Here is a 17,738-nt window from a genome sequence, read left to right on the forward strand (position 1 = left end):
TGGGTAGGGCGTCGCACGACCGCGCAATTGTCTGTTAAAGTCACAGAGTGCCGAATCGCAAAATAGGCCCTGGTCAGGAAGGGGGTAAAATCTTCCGGGGCTTAAGTGGGTAAATACCACCAAAATAAGGCTCTAGTTGTGTGTAATTTGGGTACAGCATTGCATGACTGAGCAATTGTCATTCAAAGTGCGACAGCGCTGAAAGCTGAGAATTGGCCTGGGCAGGAAGGGGGTATAAGCGCCCAGTAGGCCAGTGGGTAAAGGCTCACTTCTGTTTATTAGCTCATATTTACACACCTTTGTGAATGTCTCCATTGAAAACAATGCAGCTGCGCTCTGATTTGTAATTGTATATGCTATTTATTTTTTAATGGTTGTGTGAATGAGGCCTAATACTTTTGCTATGAGACTAAAACCAGGGACACACAAGCATCCCTTCTTGTGTTCTTTCATGCAGGAACTGTTAAGGTTTGGGAGCTTTGTCTGCACATTCAGCACTGCCCCAGTAAGGGGACACTCTCTCCCCTCCCCCACAGCAGAGCTTTCCCAGCACCCCCTCGTGCATGACACAACAGCAGCGCCGCTGAGAGGCGTCACGGCCCCGCCCTCCTTGCTGCTGGGAGTTGTAGTTCGTGCCTCCCCCTTTCTGTGGTAGTTAAACGGCGAGCTGTTGTCGGTGTTATGTGTCCGTTGTAATCCGGACAGGGACTGTGCAGAGACTCCGGAGTAGAGCCGCCATGGCCCGGCAATTGAGGCCTGTGCCCAGCTCGCAGAAGGCGCTCCTCTTAGAGCTGAAGGGGCTGCAGGAGGAGCCAGTGGAGGGGTTCCGGGTCACCCTGGTGGATGAGGGGGATATGTACAACTGGGAGGTGGCGATCTTTGGGCCCCCCAGCACCTTCTACGAAGGAGGGTACTTCAAGGTGAGGAGGGGAGCAGGGTGCACCTTGTTTTTCTAGCTAAGCTATGGCCTTCTGTATAAAGGGCTCTGGGTCTGGGGAAGACTAGGATGTGTGAGGCCAAACTTTATTCTTTCTATTAGTTTTAGATAGGGCTATGAAGGGTTAAAGCACTGTGTGTCCTGTTAAGGAGATTACAAATTCACTTCCTGTCAGAGCCACAACAGGAAGTGAGAGAAAATCCCTCTAAGCCGCAACAGGAAGTGAGAGAAAATCCCTCTAAGCCGCAACAGGTAGTGAGAGAAAATCCCTCTAAGCCGCAACAGGTAGTGAGAGAAAATCCCTCTAAGCCGCAACAGGTAGTGAGAGAAAATCCCTCTAAGCCGCAACAGGTAGTGAGAGAAAATCCCTCTAAGCCACAACAGGAAGGGCGAGAAAATCCCTCTAAGCCACAACAGGAAGTGAGAGAAAATCCCTCTAAGCCGCAACAGGAAGTGAGAGAAAATCCCTCTAAGCCACAACAGGAAGTGAGAGAAAATCCCTCTAAGCCACAACAGGAAGTGAGAGAAAATCCCTCTAAGCCACAACAGGAAGTGAGAGAAAATCCCGCTAAGCCGCAACAGGAAGGGCGAGAAAATCCCGCTAAGCCGCAACAGGAAGTGAGAGAAAATCCCGCTAAACCACAACAGGAAATGAGAGAAAAGCCGCAACAGGAAGTGAGAAAATCCCGCTAAGCCGCAACAGGTAGTGAGAGAAAATCCCACTAAGCCACAACAGGAAGTGAGAGAAAATCCCACTAAGCCACAACAGGAAGTGTGAGACAATCCCTGTAAGGACCTTGTTTGTTCTGTATTCTATCAGAATACCGCTACCTATCGGATTCTGCAACCAGTGACGTTCGGATGAGAACAACTTACTGCGCATGCACTCCAACATGGCTGCTATGCGTTCCAATAGGTTTCCTAATGTGACAGAACATGGAGCAGTGGTGGACATCTTCTTGCACCCACGCAAGTCTTGAATTTTTACATTTATTTTGGCAGTAAACCTTATAGACTAAATAACAGTATTACATTTCTATTATTATTATTGTAATATAGTAAATATTGCAAGTAACCTGCGGGTAGAAGGTGGTTGACGGCCATCTTGGTACTCCCCGCACTGCTCAGCGACAAACTGAATATATAGTGAAATAGACTTTCACTCGGTCGCAGTGAAATAGTTTATTTCAGTATAAAAGGTGAGTTTACTGCTAAAATGTAAAATTGAAGACTTGCGTGGGTGTAAGAAGTTGTCCGCTTCTGCTTTGCATCTGTCACATTAGTAAACCTATTGGAACGCATAGCGGCCATGCTTGGGGCGCATACGCAGTAAGTTTTTCTTTCCAAACGTCACTTGCCGTTGCAAAATCTGATAGGTAGTGGTATTCTGATAGAACACGGGGACAAACAATCAGAATATCGCTACCTATCAGATTTTGCAACGGCAAGTGACGTTTGGAAAGAAAAACTTACTGCGTATGCGCCCCAAGCATGGCCGCTATGCGTTCCAATAGGTTTACTAATGTGACAGAACATGAAGTAGCAGCAGACATCTTCTTACACCCATGTGGTTCTCCGGTTCGGATCCAATCGGACAATGCCACGGCTGTGGCTTACATCAATCAAGGGAGCACCAAGAGTGTCCTGGCGGCCATGGAGGTGGCCGAGATTTTGGTATGGGTGGACGACAATGTTCGGCTCTTTCCGCAGTCCACATTCCGGGTGTTGAGAATTTGGCAAGCGGATTACCTGACTCGTCAAGGTGCTTGATCAAGGGAAATGGTCCCTTCATGCGGAGGTGTTTCATAACCTATGTGTCCGGTGGGGAACTCCAGAAGTAGACCTGTTTGCATCTCGCCTCAACAAAAAAGTCCAGAGGTTTGTGGCCAGGTCTCTGGATCCTCCGGTACGGGTGCTGCAGAAGTGGTAGGCTCCCAATCAGGGTTTGCAAGCGCATCAGGGAGGACATTATAGGCTCTACAGGCCTGTCTTGATTTCTTGGTGGCTGCGGGACACTACTTGTGCCAGCAACTGTACTTATGGGACTTGCCACCAAGTGTTACTGCAGTGCTGGTTCGACTACGACCCAGGATGTACTAGGCCGCTGGTGCTTGCCAGTTCACCAGAAGGTTGAGTGGCACTAGTACCGACACTCTGCTGCATACAAGAACCCAGTGACTGTTGTACCTCAGCAACAGAAGATTGGGGTTGGGTATGCCTGACCTTAGCAGGGACCACTACTCCGTCAGAGCTATCTGTCAGGGTGCTGCTGCTCTCTACAGGTTCAAATACTGAGCCTGATTCAGACAGTGAAGCTTCCCCATTGCTCTTATCGGTCATGTACAGCATCATGTAAGCCTCTTCACTAGTGTACCTCTGTCTTGGGCATTTTGGCCAATAAATTTATAGGTACTTAGTGTGACTCACAGGTTAAAAAAAAAAAGCACCTGGTTGTCGAGGACTGTTTGCGCCGCTACCAAAAAATGTTTAACGGTTAGTGCTAGCAGAGATCAGACCTGACTCTAATGCTGCGGTTTAGTGTGCTGTGTATTGGAAGTGACAGTAATCTGCTGATGCTGTACTTCTTGGGGGGCTGGGCAGAGGGGCTAAACGCAAGGGCTGTCGGGTGTCGCGGCTGATCCTGTTAACACTGTTTTGGGGAACACTATACTAAACTATTGGATGCTAGTACAGTTCTGATCTGATCAAAGGTATTGATCCGTATAGACACTATACTAGTAATGGAGGCGTGTGTGTGTGTGTCACTGGCAATCAAAAGGTTAAAATGTATTACTAAATATGCGGCGGGCAATCGGACGATGTCCTATATTGACGCTAACTGATGTCACCTGTGACACTAATACAGTGATCAGAAAAAAGATCTGTACACTATAATAGTGACACTGTGACAGGGCAATGAAGTGGCAAGTGAAAACGCTCTGTCTGGCGCAAACCCAACCCATCACATCACCCAAAGAACACCATCCCCCACAGTGAAACATGGTGGTGGCAGTATCATGCTGTGGGGATGTTTTCAGCAGCAGGGACTGGGAATCTGGTCAGAGTTGAGGAAAAGATGGATGGTGCTAAATACAGGGATATTCTTGAGCAAAACCTGTACCATTCTGTGCGTGATTTGAGGCAAGGACAGAGGTTCACCTTCTAGCAGGACAATGACCCCAAACACACTGCTAAAGCAACACTTGAGTGGTTTAAGGGAAAACACGTAAACATGTAGGAATGGCCTAGTCAAAGTCCAGACCTCAATCCAATAGAAAATCTGTGGTCAGACTAATGGACCATACACACTATACAATTTTCTGAAGACTTTTTCCTTTAGATTTACCAAAACCATATAATTTGAGGTCAAACCTAAACACATTCAGTTTGTATGCAATCAGGCAGGCCCTTGCACTACATAGAAAAGGTAAATCTGAAGGCAATCTAATCACAAAAGTTGGATAGTGTGTATTAGGCCTGCACGATATTGGAAAAAAAAATATATTGCGATATTTTTTTTTTCAACGATATATATTGCGATATTGAGAATGGATGGAAATCATGAAGTATTGCAGCAGGGCATGCAGGCAGCAGCACAGCCTTCTGATTGTAATTGCAGATACAGGGCAGGCCAGGGTTAAGAATGGTAAACTGATACTCTCCCAGTGACAGTCAGTGTGGGTGGCAGGTGTAATGTGCAATGTAAACTTCTGTGGCATCCTTTGCCAGATTTGCAGACACAAAATCTTTGCACTGCCATGGATCATCATCTGCTCACCTACTTCCTCTCTATGTGACATCCCCATAGACTTTCCTGGTGTCGGGTACCTCCGTTCTTAGAACGGAGGACCAGACGTGTTGGGGGGGAGCAGAGGATAAACAGTGGGCAGGGTTGCAATTTAGCAGCTGTGTATTTGATGTATGATGTAGCTGAGGGAAGTGGAACTCCTTACACTAGCCACTCCCAACACTGTAATTTAAAACTATATAGTAATCCTGCAACCTGCAACCCCAGCCAAACTTTTTTTATTTTGTAGGATTTGGGTAGAGTATATGGAAAGATTGAAATCCTCTGTTGGGCTTTGAAATGGTTTGTACCAATTGTGGAGATTTTCTCACACTTTTTGTCCAAGTGACCACCAATCCAAAAATAAAATGTAAATAAGTTACCTCTAATGCTTGGTATCCTTTTGCCTACAGTGCTGTTCTGTACTGTACCAAGGAATTTCATTCATGCAGGATATGCAATCACTGCGAGTCCTCCTCCTCCTCCCCCCCCCCCCCCCCCGCCGAGTCCCGACTTCTCCCTGCCTATACTAAATATCGTGTCTTCGGCGATGAATATCGTCCACGCCCGCAGAACGATAGTCGATATCATATCGACTATCGTTCAGCCCTAGTGTGTATCCAGCTTTAGATTGCTGTTCACAAGCACAAACTATCCAACTTGAAGGAGCTGGAGCAGTTTTGCAAGGAGGAATGGGCAAAAAAACCCAGTGGTAAGATGTGGCAAGCTCATAGAGACTTAGCCAAAGCGACTTGGAGCTGTAATTGCCACAAAAGGTGGCTCTACAAAGTATTGACTTTAGGGGGGGTGAATAGTTATGCACATTGACTTTTTCTGTTATTTTGTCCCATTTGCTTCACAACTTAAAAAAAAAAAGAAAAAAAAACCCTTCAAAGTTGTGGGCATGTTCTGTAAATTGATGTAAATCCTCAAACAATCCATGTTAATTCCAGATTGTGATGCAACAAAACAAGAAAAATGCAAAGGGGAGGTAAATACTTTTGCAAGGCACTGTAATGATTCTTGCTGACAGCAAGGGAGATGGGAGATGATTACAGCCACACATGCCTACACAGGTTGAACTGGATGGACTATTGTCTTTATTCAACCTCACCTACTATGTAACTATGTAACTATGTAACCCCTGGCCACTGTTAGATGGCTCCTTCCTTCCATTTAAACAGTGTTCATTTTGTTTTCATTAGGTGTTTACATATACGTTAACCTGGTGTTTTTTTTGTTTTTAACAGGCTCAACTGAAATTCCCAATAGATTATCCATACTCTCCTCCAACATTCCGATTCCTTACAAAAATGTGGCATCCAAACATCTACGAGGTAAGTAATGTGTGTGTTTTTTTTTTTTTTTTCTTCCCAGGGGTTTAGAAAGTGTATCGTGAAAACCAATATTTTCCTCCTAAACAACGAAAGTAAATCTCCATGGTTGCCAAAAAAAAATTATTTTATTTAACCCTTTGATTGCTCATAATACATAAATGCACGCATACATCTTTGCTGTACCCCTTCTTAAAAGGCAGGTTATGTATGCAGTCAAACTAAGCTTATGGCTAGAAAAATCGACTTTTAGTTTCATTCGTTTATGCAAAATAATGAAAGGTCATCCTCCCTTCCCTAATTGGATACCTATAATAGGAAAAAAGAGAAAAAATTGTACATATTTGCGTGTCAATGCAAAATTAGGAGCCAGACATACACAAGATCATATTGCGCTACATAAACTATCAGCACACATTTGAGGTTTAGAATTAATTTCAACTTCCTCTACAGTAGCATCCCTGACTGAGAGATTGCTCCTCCTTCGTATTTAGGGGACAGAATGCCCAAAGATTTAAAAAAAAAAAAAACCTCTCCAACCCTTCTCATGTTGGAGTTGTCTGTCCCCTCCTTTTTTTTTTTTTGGAGGCAAGAGCAACCTTCAATGATCCCTAGATGGTGTGGGTTGGGCATTAAATTTCATCACCAGTTCACTGTTGCTTTGCTTTGGGGATCCAGATAGTTGGGACAGTTGTTGGCAGGTGGAGCAGAGAGTAATGTAAAACCAGAGAAAATTCCCAGCTCAACCCACCAACCAGTCTGCTTACTAACCGAATTAACCTGTCCCAACAGTATGCGTTAAAAACGGGTTTAGTTAGCACACATTTGCTGGGTGTCCTGGGTGCCTCTGCGCCTTTAAGGAGGGTTGGGCTACCTCCAGGCCCACCTGCCCCTTGTCTATCCATTAGAATTCATGTGCTTCCATTGTGGAGACTCCTCATAAATTTTTAGAAGGGTTAGAACTGCAAGTTATACAGGGTGCCGTAAAGGGGCCTTGCAGCTTACGCATGCGTTGTAAACATGTGCTAACCCATTTGTAACGCTTAAGCCCCGTACACACGTACCGATGGTCGGCTTACAAATGTTCCTCTTTTCTCCCCGGGATGTCGGTGTCTGCTGAAAAGTGCAAAGACAGCACAAGGACAGCACAAGAATTTTGTCCGCCGACTGCAGAAGTGATGTCATGTAATGGTTAACTTTCCCTGTGTTTTCTATTTTCTGAGCATGCCCAGTCTTGCAAATCTGCGGTCTGTCGGCCGAATTGTGTACTGACAGGCGAACAATCGTCCGTTCTGGTGTCGGCATACAAATATTTTCATGTTTGCACGAAAGACTTTTGTCCGCGGATTGTGCGCAGACATCTGTCGGAGGCACCATACTAACACGCGTACAATCGGCAGATCCTTCGTCCACCGACGTTTGTATGCCGACGATCGGTACGTGTGTACGGGCCTTTACTGTTAGACAGGTTCATTCGGTTGGTGAGTTGAGCTGGAAATTTTCTCTGGTTTTGTCTTTCATGCATTTGCCTTTCCATGTGCTCCTTGCTGTGAAGGCCAGTTATGGATGGGGCAGGAGCCATTTTTTTGTTACTAGTGTAAATGTAAAGGCTTTGATTTTTTTTTTTTTTTTATCCCAGCTTTGCGTCGGGAAACTTAACTGAATTCATTAAAAAAAAATTTTGGTATCTAGGGAAAGAATCTACAAATAATGCAGTGAAGAACAACTATTTTGAGTGGTTGTAGAGTTCTGTTCAATATATGCAATTTTTCCAACAGAATGGAGATGTGTGTATTTCCATATTGCATCCTCCAGTAGATGACCTCCAGAGTGGAGAACTTGCTTCTGAACGGTGGAACCCTACTCAGAATGTTCGGTAAGCCTTTTCCTTCCATCAGCTTCTGTATTTGTCTGACCATAGGCCTATTTATTGCAGTAATGGATTTAACTGCTCTGTTTTTTTAGAAGCTATGGGGCAATACAAATCTGCCCAGAAATGTCTGGAATTCATCAGATTTAATAATTTGCTGGAGTGTTTTTTTTTTTTTTTTTCTTCCCACTTTAAACCCTCACAAAAGCAAAGTCAACAATAAGTTTACCTCTTCAAAGAAGGCCTATACCAAATTATGAATTCATTTGCAATTGCCATCAGAGGTCTGCTGTACCCTTATAGTAACTTATCTAATTTAAAGCTGAACTTTGGGATAGGCAATATTTGCTGAATAGAAGAGCCTTGTGTATTCTTACATTAATCTTGGTGCATTGGGTATTTCTTCCAGATACGTGCAGTAATTTCTATGCAGGGTGATTGGTCTTGTATCTGCCTCTCCCAGTAGTTTTCTGCAGGTAGCCTGTAATTGTTGGGCCTACTGCGTTCCCCCCTACATCTCTGCTCTCCGCACAGACAGCATGGCAGGTATCTCCCTAAAGCCCCGTACACACGCGTCGATAGTTGGCTGTGAATTTTCGGCCAACGTCCGATCGGCCGATTTTTCGGCTTGTTAGTATGATGCTTTCGACAACCGACTCCGACTTTTTGGCCGAATAAAATCTGGTGTGCAGGCTATAAAATTTTTGTTGGCCGTCACCACAACGGCCAATTTTTCCGTCAGTCAGTACAGGTTTCGGCAGACAAAAATCTGATGAGCAAGACTGGGCATGCTCAGAGAAGAAAAAACACACGGAAAGTAAACCAGCACATGACATCACTTCTGAAGTAGATTTTTGTTGGCCGAGAAAATTCGTCTGCAGTCTAGAGCACATTTCAACCAACACAACACTGGACAAAAGTCGGCCGATCGGTCGGCCAATAATCGTTGCGTGTGTACGAGGCATAAGACAGGCCTGCGGTCATCAGCGACTACCTGTCTTTGTTCCGCTTGACACAGTAGTCCTCTTTTCAGTTCAGGACCATTTTTTTCTATGAATTCCTTGCAGCTTTATTAAAGCAGTAGTAAAGGTTGAAGGAGAAAAAAAAAATAAAAAATGTTCTCTTTTGTTCATTGATGACACAGCGTCATATCTTCTTTGACTGATGGGTTATGCTGCCCCCTACAGGAGTAGGATACTAGGTGGAAAGAAATTGACTACGCCTATAGGGCAGGCCAAGGGGGTATATTCCCACTTCTTGCTATAAGATCATAGTGTTTTTTTTTTTTTTTTTTTCTGCCTAGTCAGGTGTAAGGACCTAGCGCCTTGCTGGGATCTATGGTCCTGGCATTTTTTCCTTTTTTTAAACTTAACTTTTTTCTTTTTTGTTTTTTCTTCTACAATCAAGTCTATTCCAGTGAGAACTACAATCAGTTGCCGGACTGGGTGCCGCACTGTATTCTATTTCCTTATGCAGTCTGGCCAGTGAGTGCGTGCAGAACCCAGCTCTGTGCTAGGTTGGCCGCGACATAGCCCCACAGGACAGGAGCTGGCCTGTGAGTGAAACACTGCATGAGGACACACACGACCTGGTCACTGCCTGAGTCGCAGCATACCTCTGGCCTGCAGCACCTCTCATTCCCGAGATGGGGAGGTGATCTGCCCATGTTGCCCGCACGACTCCAAAGGTGTGGTGAGTAGTGTTCACCCCCCCCCCCATGGGAAAATTTGGGGTGGATGCGGGCCCCTCCCGGGATCGATAGGTCCCCTGTTTGTCCTTCCTACCCATCTAGCTGGTTGTGAGGTGAGAGAAAGGGTTCTTGCTGTGTCTGGAGGGGGGAAGGGCGCAGGCTCTGTCTGCAATTTGTCCTGGGGGGGTCTCAGTACAGGCCCCCTTACTGGTTTACAGTACCTCAGGAGTCCCTGTATGGTCCCAGGAATCGTGCTCACCATTTTTCTGTAGCTGCATGCATGGGAGATCGATGGCCATGTTACTGTAGGTTTCCCATACGGTTAATGCGGCGGCCATTTTCTTGAAGCCGAAGGAGCAGTGTTTGGCGGGGGGGCCTCTAGTAGCAGCTCAGCTGTTTCCTCTTCCTTTCTGACGGCGTTTAGTAGGCAGCTGGCACTTTTTTGTTCCCAAGTTGGTGGTGGTGAGTTCCTGAGACGGTATATACCCCCTATTTCTGCTATAGCAGTGCTGCTTGGTGTGCTGGGACCTGTAGTGTCCTGTAGCATTTATTTTATTTTTTTCAGTTTTTATATTACTTTGCTGGCGGTCCCCAGGGTACCATGGAGCCCCTGACACACCTTGTCACCACCTGACCCACTCTCAGAAGCTGCGGGACCCTCTGGGTCTCAGTCGGCAATCATGGCAGTCATTGGTGTCAAAAGTGGATGTGGCCCTCCGCCTTCACCTGCTTACTCTGCATCCTCAGACTCTGAGGCTGAATTGGCCGCCTCGGACCAGAGTCATCCCACGGGGTCTGCATCCACACACTTGGAGTGCTCTGATAGTGAGGATGATTCCTCTTCCAATACATCTGCGCAAGAAAAGACGCTTGTGCAGGCACTGATTGTATCAATGCAGGAAACTTTAAAAATAAATAGAGGACACAGCTAATGCCGCGCCAGTGCAGTTTGGCACCCGTAGACCGTCCAAGGTGACTAAGGTGTTCCCCCTTTTCAGCCTATTTCGATGAGATTGTCGCTAGTCAGTGGGATTCCCGGAATGCATGGTTGGGATACCTAAGCGTTTCGCTAGGAGGTATCCTTTTGAGGAGTCCCCTCCTAAAGAAACTGACCGTTCCACTGGTGGTGGATTCTCAGGTTTCCAGGTTGAATTAAGTCACGTTGCTACCAGTGGTGGATGCCTTGTCTTTTTAAAGACCCTGTAGACAGAAAGGATGAATCTCTGGTCCGATACCTTTTTCACCGTGGCAGGTTCAATTTTGAGGCCGGTGTTTGCCATAATTTTTTGTCCCTCTGACCTTAACGGAATGGGCGAAGCTTTTGCATCAGGATTTCGAAGGGGGTCAGCATCCCCCTGAGCTGGCGGACCAGTTGATACAGGGTTTGCAGTATACCTGTAATGCCTCCCTGGACGCAACCTCTTTAGCTTGCAGGGTGTCGGTGACATCAGTGACTCTGCACCGCATGAACTGTTAGAAATGCTGGTCTGCAGACCAGGCCTCCAAAAAGGTGCTGACAGACCTGTCCTTCGTGCGGGAACGCTTGTTCTGAGCTTCCATGGAAGAGGTCATAAAAGGTCTCACAGGAGGCAAGAGCACCCTGCTTCAGGTTGCAGAAAAGCAGAGAGCCTCGCCGCAAACATGGTCCTGTCTTTTCGGCCCACAAGCGGCACTTTCGTCCCACAGGACAAGGGTTCAAAATCCTCTTGTGCCTTCTCGGGAGGTTCCAAGAGACCCTGGGTTGGTAAGTCAAAAGCGGGCTCCGCTGGGTCTGCAGACAAATCCTCCTCTGCCTGAAGGGGCGCCCTCACCCATACCAGAGGACCTCTTTCATTCAAGACAGATGGGTTTGCAAGTTGATCTGGTCTGGTTACAAGATCGAGTTTCGGTCCTTGCCCCCAGCAAGGTTCTTTCCTTTCAACCTGTGCCTGTCCCCGGATTAGCCTCAGGGCCTTCTCGGGGCGGTACAGGATCTGCACTCACAAGGAGTCATTGTACCAGTCCCAGATTCTGAATGTTTTCAGGGGTTTTATTCAAACTGGTTTACAGTTCCCAGGAAGGAGGCCAAGGTCCATCCAATCTTGGACCTCAAGCCCTGAACCGCTTTATGCGGGTTCAGAAATTCAGAATGGAGTCCATTTGCACGGCATTGGCTTCCCTTCATTAAGGGGATTTTCTTGCCTCTATCGATATCGAGGACGCTTACCTTCATATTCCTGGCATTACCCTTTGGTCTTGCCTCAGCTCCCCGAGTGTTCACAAAAGTGTTGGCCTTACTCAGGCAGAGGGGGATTGCGGTACTGGGTTACCTGGAGGATCTCCTTCTGTGAGCAGAGTCTCAGTCTGTCCTGAAGGATGATCTGGACATCATGGTGCGAACTCTGCAAGAGTTTGGCTGGACTCTGAATTTTCAGAAATCCAATCTGACTCTGTCCAACAAGCTGGACTACCTGGGTCTGACTCTGGATTCAGCATCAACCATGGCCTTTTCCAGAAACAAAATTGCTGAAGTTGCAGCATGCGATTCGGCTCCTGTTATCCAACTGCTGGCCTTCTCTCAGGACTTGCATGCAAGCGCTGGGCCTAATGGTCTCCACATTCAAGGTGGTTCCATACTAGACCTCTGCAAAAAGATTCTAGCCAAATGGGACAAGAATCCACGGTCCCTGGACAAAATAATCCTGTTGAGCCGGGGTACGAGGGGATCCCTAATTTGGTAGCTTTTCTCCCCGGCTCTTCGAGAGAGGAAGTCCTTTCTTCCCCTGTACTGGATGGTGGTCTCCAAGAATGCCAGCCTGTCTGGATGGGGGGGGGGGGTGTCGTGTGGATGGGGGGGTGTCCTGAGCACGCAATCAGCCCAGGGAGTCTGGTCTCGGGAGGATTACCTCAGTCGGATTACCTGACTCCGGGCGAATGGTCCCTTCACCTGGAGGGGTTTCAACAACTGTGTTGACCCCTGATGTGGGCCTGTTAGCCTCGTGCATCGACCTGAAGGTTCCGAGGTTTGTGGCAAGGTCCAGAGACCCTCTGGCAGATGCCACAAACACTTTAATGGCGCCTTGGGGCCAGTATCGCAGAATATATGCCTTTCCTCTGCTTCAACTTCTGCCGAGACTTCTGCGCAGAATCGACGCAGGAGGGATTCCAGTAATTCTGGAGGCCCCAGACTGGCCTCAATGGTCTTGGTACGCAGGCCTGGTAAGACTGGTAGCCGATGCTCAGTGGCGACTTCCTCTCAGAAAATATCTCTTGTCTCAAGGGCCGATCTTCCACCCTGCTTTACAGCTGCTGGCTTTAACAGCCTGGCTATTGAAATCCAGGTACTGAAGGACAGGGGGTTGTCGGACTCAGTGATTCCTACTCTGTTAAAGGCTAGGAAATCTACTTCTCGGAAGATTTACAATAGAATTTGGAAGGTGTACATTGCTTGGTGTGAGTCTCGGGGGTCCCCCCCCCCACCCCCCGTTCCTTTTCGGTATCACTCCTGCTGGAGTTTCTACAAAGAGGCGTAGATCAGCATTTGGCCCTGGGCACCATCAAGGGCCAGATTTCAGCCTAAGCAATTTTCTTCCAGAGGCCTTTGGCCGCAAATTCCTTGATTCACACTTTTTCATGCAGGGAGTTTGCGACCTCCTTAACTGGTACTTCACAGGGACAAAGTGGTGCTACTTCCCTGTCAATCGTTACTTCCTAAGGTCGTTTCAGGGTTCCACTTAAATGAAGACATTGTGTTGCCTTTGTGTCCTAAGCCAAAACCTCCAAAAGAAATTGCCTTGCATTCCCTGGATGTGGCTCGGGCCATTAGGGTGTACCTGGCAGCGACTGAGTGGATTCGCAAATTGAAATCCTTATTTGTCCAGGCGGTGGTGCAGGCTTATTCCATTAAGGGTCAGGTTTCTCCTTTCCCTGTTAAGGCGCATTCTACAAGGGCGCTTGTTGCCTCGTGGGCCTGTTGTCATCAGGCGTTAGAGGTCCATGTTTGCAAAGCGGCCACCTGGTCTTCACCAATTCACCAGGTTTTACAAGGTGGATGTTTTCGCATCTGCAGATGCTGCATTTGGCCGCAAAGTTTTGCAGGCAGCTGTTGCAGAGGCTTCCACCTCTTGAGGGTGTAATTGTTTTGGTAGGTGAGCTCCAGTTGTTACTAGTTGGCTTTAAGCCCTGTGGGGAATTCGGGATTTTTGCTGTGTGTTTTTTTTTTTTTTTTTTTCTCCATCCCCCTCCATGCTGACACTGCTTTGGGACGTCCTATCGGTCAAGGAAGATATGACGCTGTGTCAGTCAATGAACGAAAGACCTGGATTTTAGTCTAACCGTAAAATACTTTTCTCTGATGTTCATTGACAGACACAGCACCCACCCCTCTGTGGACTTGGGTTTATGTATTAGGGATAGACCGATTTTATGTTTTTTTTTCAGGGCCGATACCGATATTTTGGTCACAACGTATCGGTATGGGCCGATATTTTGTACATTTAAAAGTTTTGAAAAATGACAATTTTTGACACAAATATGGTACAGAACGTGTTAATTTTTGTTTAATGCTTAATGGCTGGCTGGCACAGGGCCTGTGGGTGTCTGTGGCTGGCTCGCTGGTACAGTGCCTGTGGCTGGCTGGTACAGGGCCTGTGGATGTGGGTGGCTGGCTGGCACCGGGCTGCTGTGGGTGGGTGTATGGCTGTGATGCACTCCCGCGAGACTAGTCCTGACTCCAGATGAGGCTGTCCAAGGCGAAGAAGGCAGAATGACGTCACAAAAATATCGGCCAGTTCCGGGGCCGATACCGATAATCGGTCTATCCCTATTATATGTTCTTAATTTTTCTGACTCTGCTTGTTACAAAACTGAGATCCTATAGCAGGAAGAGGGGTTATACCCCCTGGGACTGCCCTATAGGCGTAGTCAATTTTTTTTTTTTTTTCAGCCTAGTGTCCTACTCCCTGTAGGGGGCAGCATAACCCATCAGTCAAGGAAAATATGACACTGGGTATCCATCAATGAACATCCAAGAAAAGGATTTTACGTGAAGACAAAAATCCAGTTTCTCTTGCGTCCTCCGACAGTCGCCGCCCCTTCATATTCGTCACAATAGGGTTATTGACCTTTGCTCCGTAGGAGTAGCTAGGCAACAGAATATGTTAATATCAAAGCTTTTAGCATACCCCACCCCCAGGGGGTGGTCCCCTCAGTCAATACCCTCCTGCTTCCTGCATTCCTACCTCAGTTTCATTTGTCTAGTTCAGGAGTAGGTTAGGCGTTTCATGTGCTGGGGCTTTTCAGTCTCAGCTTCTTTTCTATTTTTGATTTTATTTGGAGTTTTTTTCTCTTTTTTTACTTAGCTGTTTATTTTCAGCTCTAGTTAGATCTTCTGATGAAGATGATCGTGCGGTGCTGGGTCTCGGGCTGGCCTCCCTGGTTATCCGGGGTTCAGGGCCAGTGGCTTCCCAGCCTGCTATCGAGCGTTCAGCTAGGTTTCCCTGGCAAATATGAACGACCCATCCCTGTTCGCTGCAGGGATGCTGCGGTGAGGTGGCTACCTCACTGGACGCCATGCGGATTCGCACCGCAATTCCACTGCGTCCTGGCTGCGACTCTCCCTGTCCTTAGTGCAGCAGTTTGATCGCTTGTGCAGGCTCCCCACGCCATCCGGATGGTAAGTGTATTTCTGTGTGGGGACCTGTCTGTCTTGGGTGTCAGTCTGGGACTGTGGGACCCTGCATGTCTGTGCATAATGTTGAGCTCCCTGTCAGTATAGCTGCTCTCTGTGGGCTGCAGGGGGGGGGGGGGGCTCTCCTGCTCTGCTCTGTGTAACAGGCTGTGTGACATGCTGTGTGCTGTGAAGGACATGATTGTGAGACATGTTGTGGGCATACTGTGCGGCGACCGCTGCTGCGGTCCGCCATTTTTTTTGTGACCGTTTTGTGGTGGCCGATCCTGTGTGGTGAGATCGCAGTTTTGGTGCCAAACGCCGCCATTTTGGCGGCGATCGCGCGGGCCACATGTCAGTGTTTCTGCCTCTACAGCCTCGGCCGGCGGCCATGTTTGTGTAGCCTTACATAGGCTTTATGGGGGCGGTCAGTCTCGCATCACTTCCTTTTGCTCTGAGGACAGCGATCGATGCAGCAGCCTGTGTGACCTCTCCAGGTTTTACCTTCCATTCCTGTATTCCTTGTCTTGTATTCCTAGCCCGGTGGGTCAGTGTGTTTTGTGAGTGCGGTGGGCTACGATCGCCGCGACCTTAAAGGGGCAGTACTCCTTTTTTTCCTAAGTTATTGGGGCATGGATTCTCAGGAAAGCAAGTTTCCTCCCTCCTTGGTAGGGGGCCAGGGGGCTGCTGCTGCTTCCCCCGAGGGGGCTGATCTGGCTACTATTGTGGCTAACCTTGCTGCTCAGGTGCAGATGCTGGTGGCTGATCGATCCACAAAAAGGCCCAGAGTGTCCATTTCCTCTGATTCAGAGGGCGATGGGGATGCTATGGCTGGAGTGCCCTTCTCAGGGTCTCGTTCTTCTCTAGACCTTGCGGGGTCTGAAGGGGAGGCTGAGGTGGAAGGGGTTGATAATTCTCCCCCTGGCTCGTCTGAAGAGCTTGCACTCATGGATGAGTTGGTTGCTTCTATCAAACAAACGCTGCATTTGGAGGATGAACCATGTCCTCCTGCTTTGATGTCCTCTTATGGGACGCAGAGAAAACGCAAAACGTCCCAGGTTTTTCCTTGCTCTACGGAATTTCAGCGCGCTGTTGAGGAGCAATGGCGCAACATAAAGAAGCCTTTTGCTGTGCCGAGTAGGTTCAAGCTGCGTTATCCTTTTACACCAGCTACTGATGAGTGTTGGTGTGTGCCGCCTCAGGTGGATCACGCGGTGGCGATTTTGAATAAATCCACTGCGATTCCTGCTGAGGATACCCCGGTGTTCCGGGACCCTACGGACAGGAGATTGGAGTCTCTGGCCCGTCACTCTTATACGGTTGCGGGCTCTATGCTGAAGCCTATTTTTGCTTTCATTATGGCAGCCCAGGCTATTGCCGATTGGACGCAGGTGCTCAGGCGCACTCTGGTGGCTGACTCTGCTTCGCCGTCGACATTGGCTATGGTGGATCAGATTCATCAGGGTGTCATGTAAAAGGGGGAGGGGTATGTTTGTATATTAAGAACAGTATACAGGTAAATATGAGGGATGATATTAATAATGGAGCTATGGACGAGGCAGAATCCCTATGGGTAGAGCTTCAAAGGAAAGGCACGGTGGGGAAGGTAATATTGGGCGTATGCTATAGGCCCCCAAACCAGAGGGAGGAGGGTGAGGTGGACCTCATGTTACAGATAGGATTGGCAGCAAGGATGGGAAATGTCATTATAATGGGGGACTTTAATTATCCTGATATAGACTGGGCAGAAGGAACCGCGCATTCAGCCAAGGCTCGGCAGTTCCTAAATGTTTTGCAGGACAATTTCATGGGTCAGATGGTGAATGCACCGACAAGAAACAATGCGGTACTTGACCTACTGATTACCAACAATACAGACCTGCTCACGGATATAGAAATACGGGACAACTTAGGGAACAGTGACCATAGGTCAATTGGTTTCAGTATTAATTACAGTAATAGGAAACACAAGGGTAATATAAAGACACTGAATTTCAAAAGAGCCAATTTCCCTAAACTGCGCTCGCTGCTAGAAAATATCAAATGGGATAGAATCCTGGGAACAAAGAACACGGAGGAAAAATGGGAGTGCTTCAAGAGCATACTTAACAAGGGGGTGGGCCAGTGCATTCCACAGGGAAATAAATTTAAAAGAGCAAAACTAAACCCTGGGTGGCTAAACTCCAACATAAAAATGTATATTAGAGCTAAAGAAAAGGCCTTCAAAAAATACAAGACTGAGGGGTCATTGGCAGCATTTAAGCATTACAAAGAGTGTAATAAGAAATGTAAAGATGAAATCAGGGCGGCTAAAATGGAACACGAGAGACATATAGCGGAGGAGAGTAAAAAGAACCCCAAGAAGTTCTTTAAGTATATAAACAGTAAGAAAGCGAGGCCAGAACACATTGGCCCCATAAAAGATGATAAAGGAAAAATGGCCACTGAGGACAGAGAAAAGGCGGAAGTGTTA

At 47.4% G+C, this 17,738-nt stretch overlaps 1 protein-coding gene across 1 annotated transcript in view; it reads left to right on the forward strand.

Moving 5' to 3' along the window:
- The first annotated feature begins 689 nt into the window (after nucleotides 1–689).
- CDC34 (cell division cycle 34, ubiquitin conjugating enzyme) overlaps nucleotides 690–17,738 on the forward strand; it is a 53,761-nt gene continuing 36,712 nt past the window's right edge. Inside the window, exons 1-3 of the mRNA XM_082257295.1 lie at nucleotides 690–920; nucleotides 5,975–6,061; nucleotides 7,837–7,934. Coding sequence (XP_082113421.1) covers nucleotides 738–920; nucleotides 5,975–6,061; nucleotides 7,837–7,934 — 368 coding nt within the window. The 5' untranslated portion in view covers nucleotides 690–737. The remainder of the gene's footprint in view (nucleotides 921–5,974; nucleotides 6,062–7,836; nucleotides 7,935–17,738) is intronic.

Source organism: Pelophylax lessonae (genome assembly GCF_965119305.1).
Source record: "Pelophylax lessonae genome assembly, chromosome: 1".
NCBI lineage: Eukaryota > Metazoa > Chordata > Amphibia > Anura > Ranidae > Pelophylax > Pelophylax lessonae.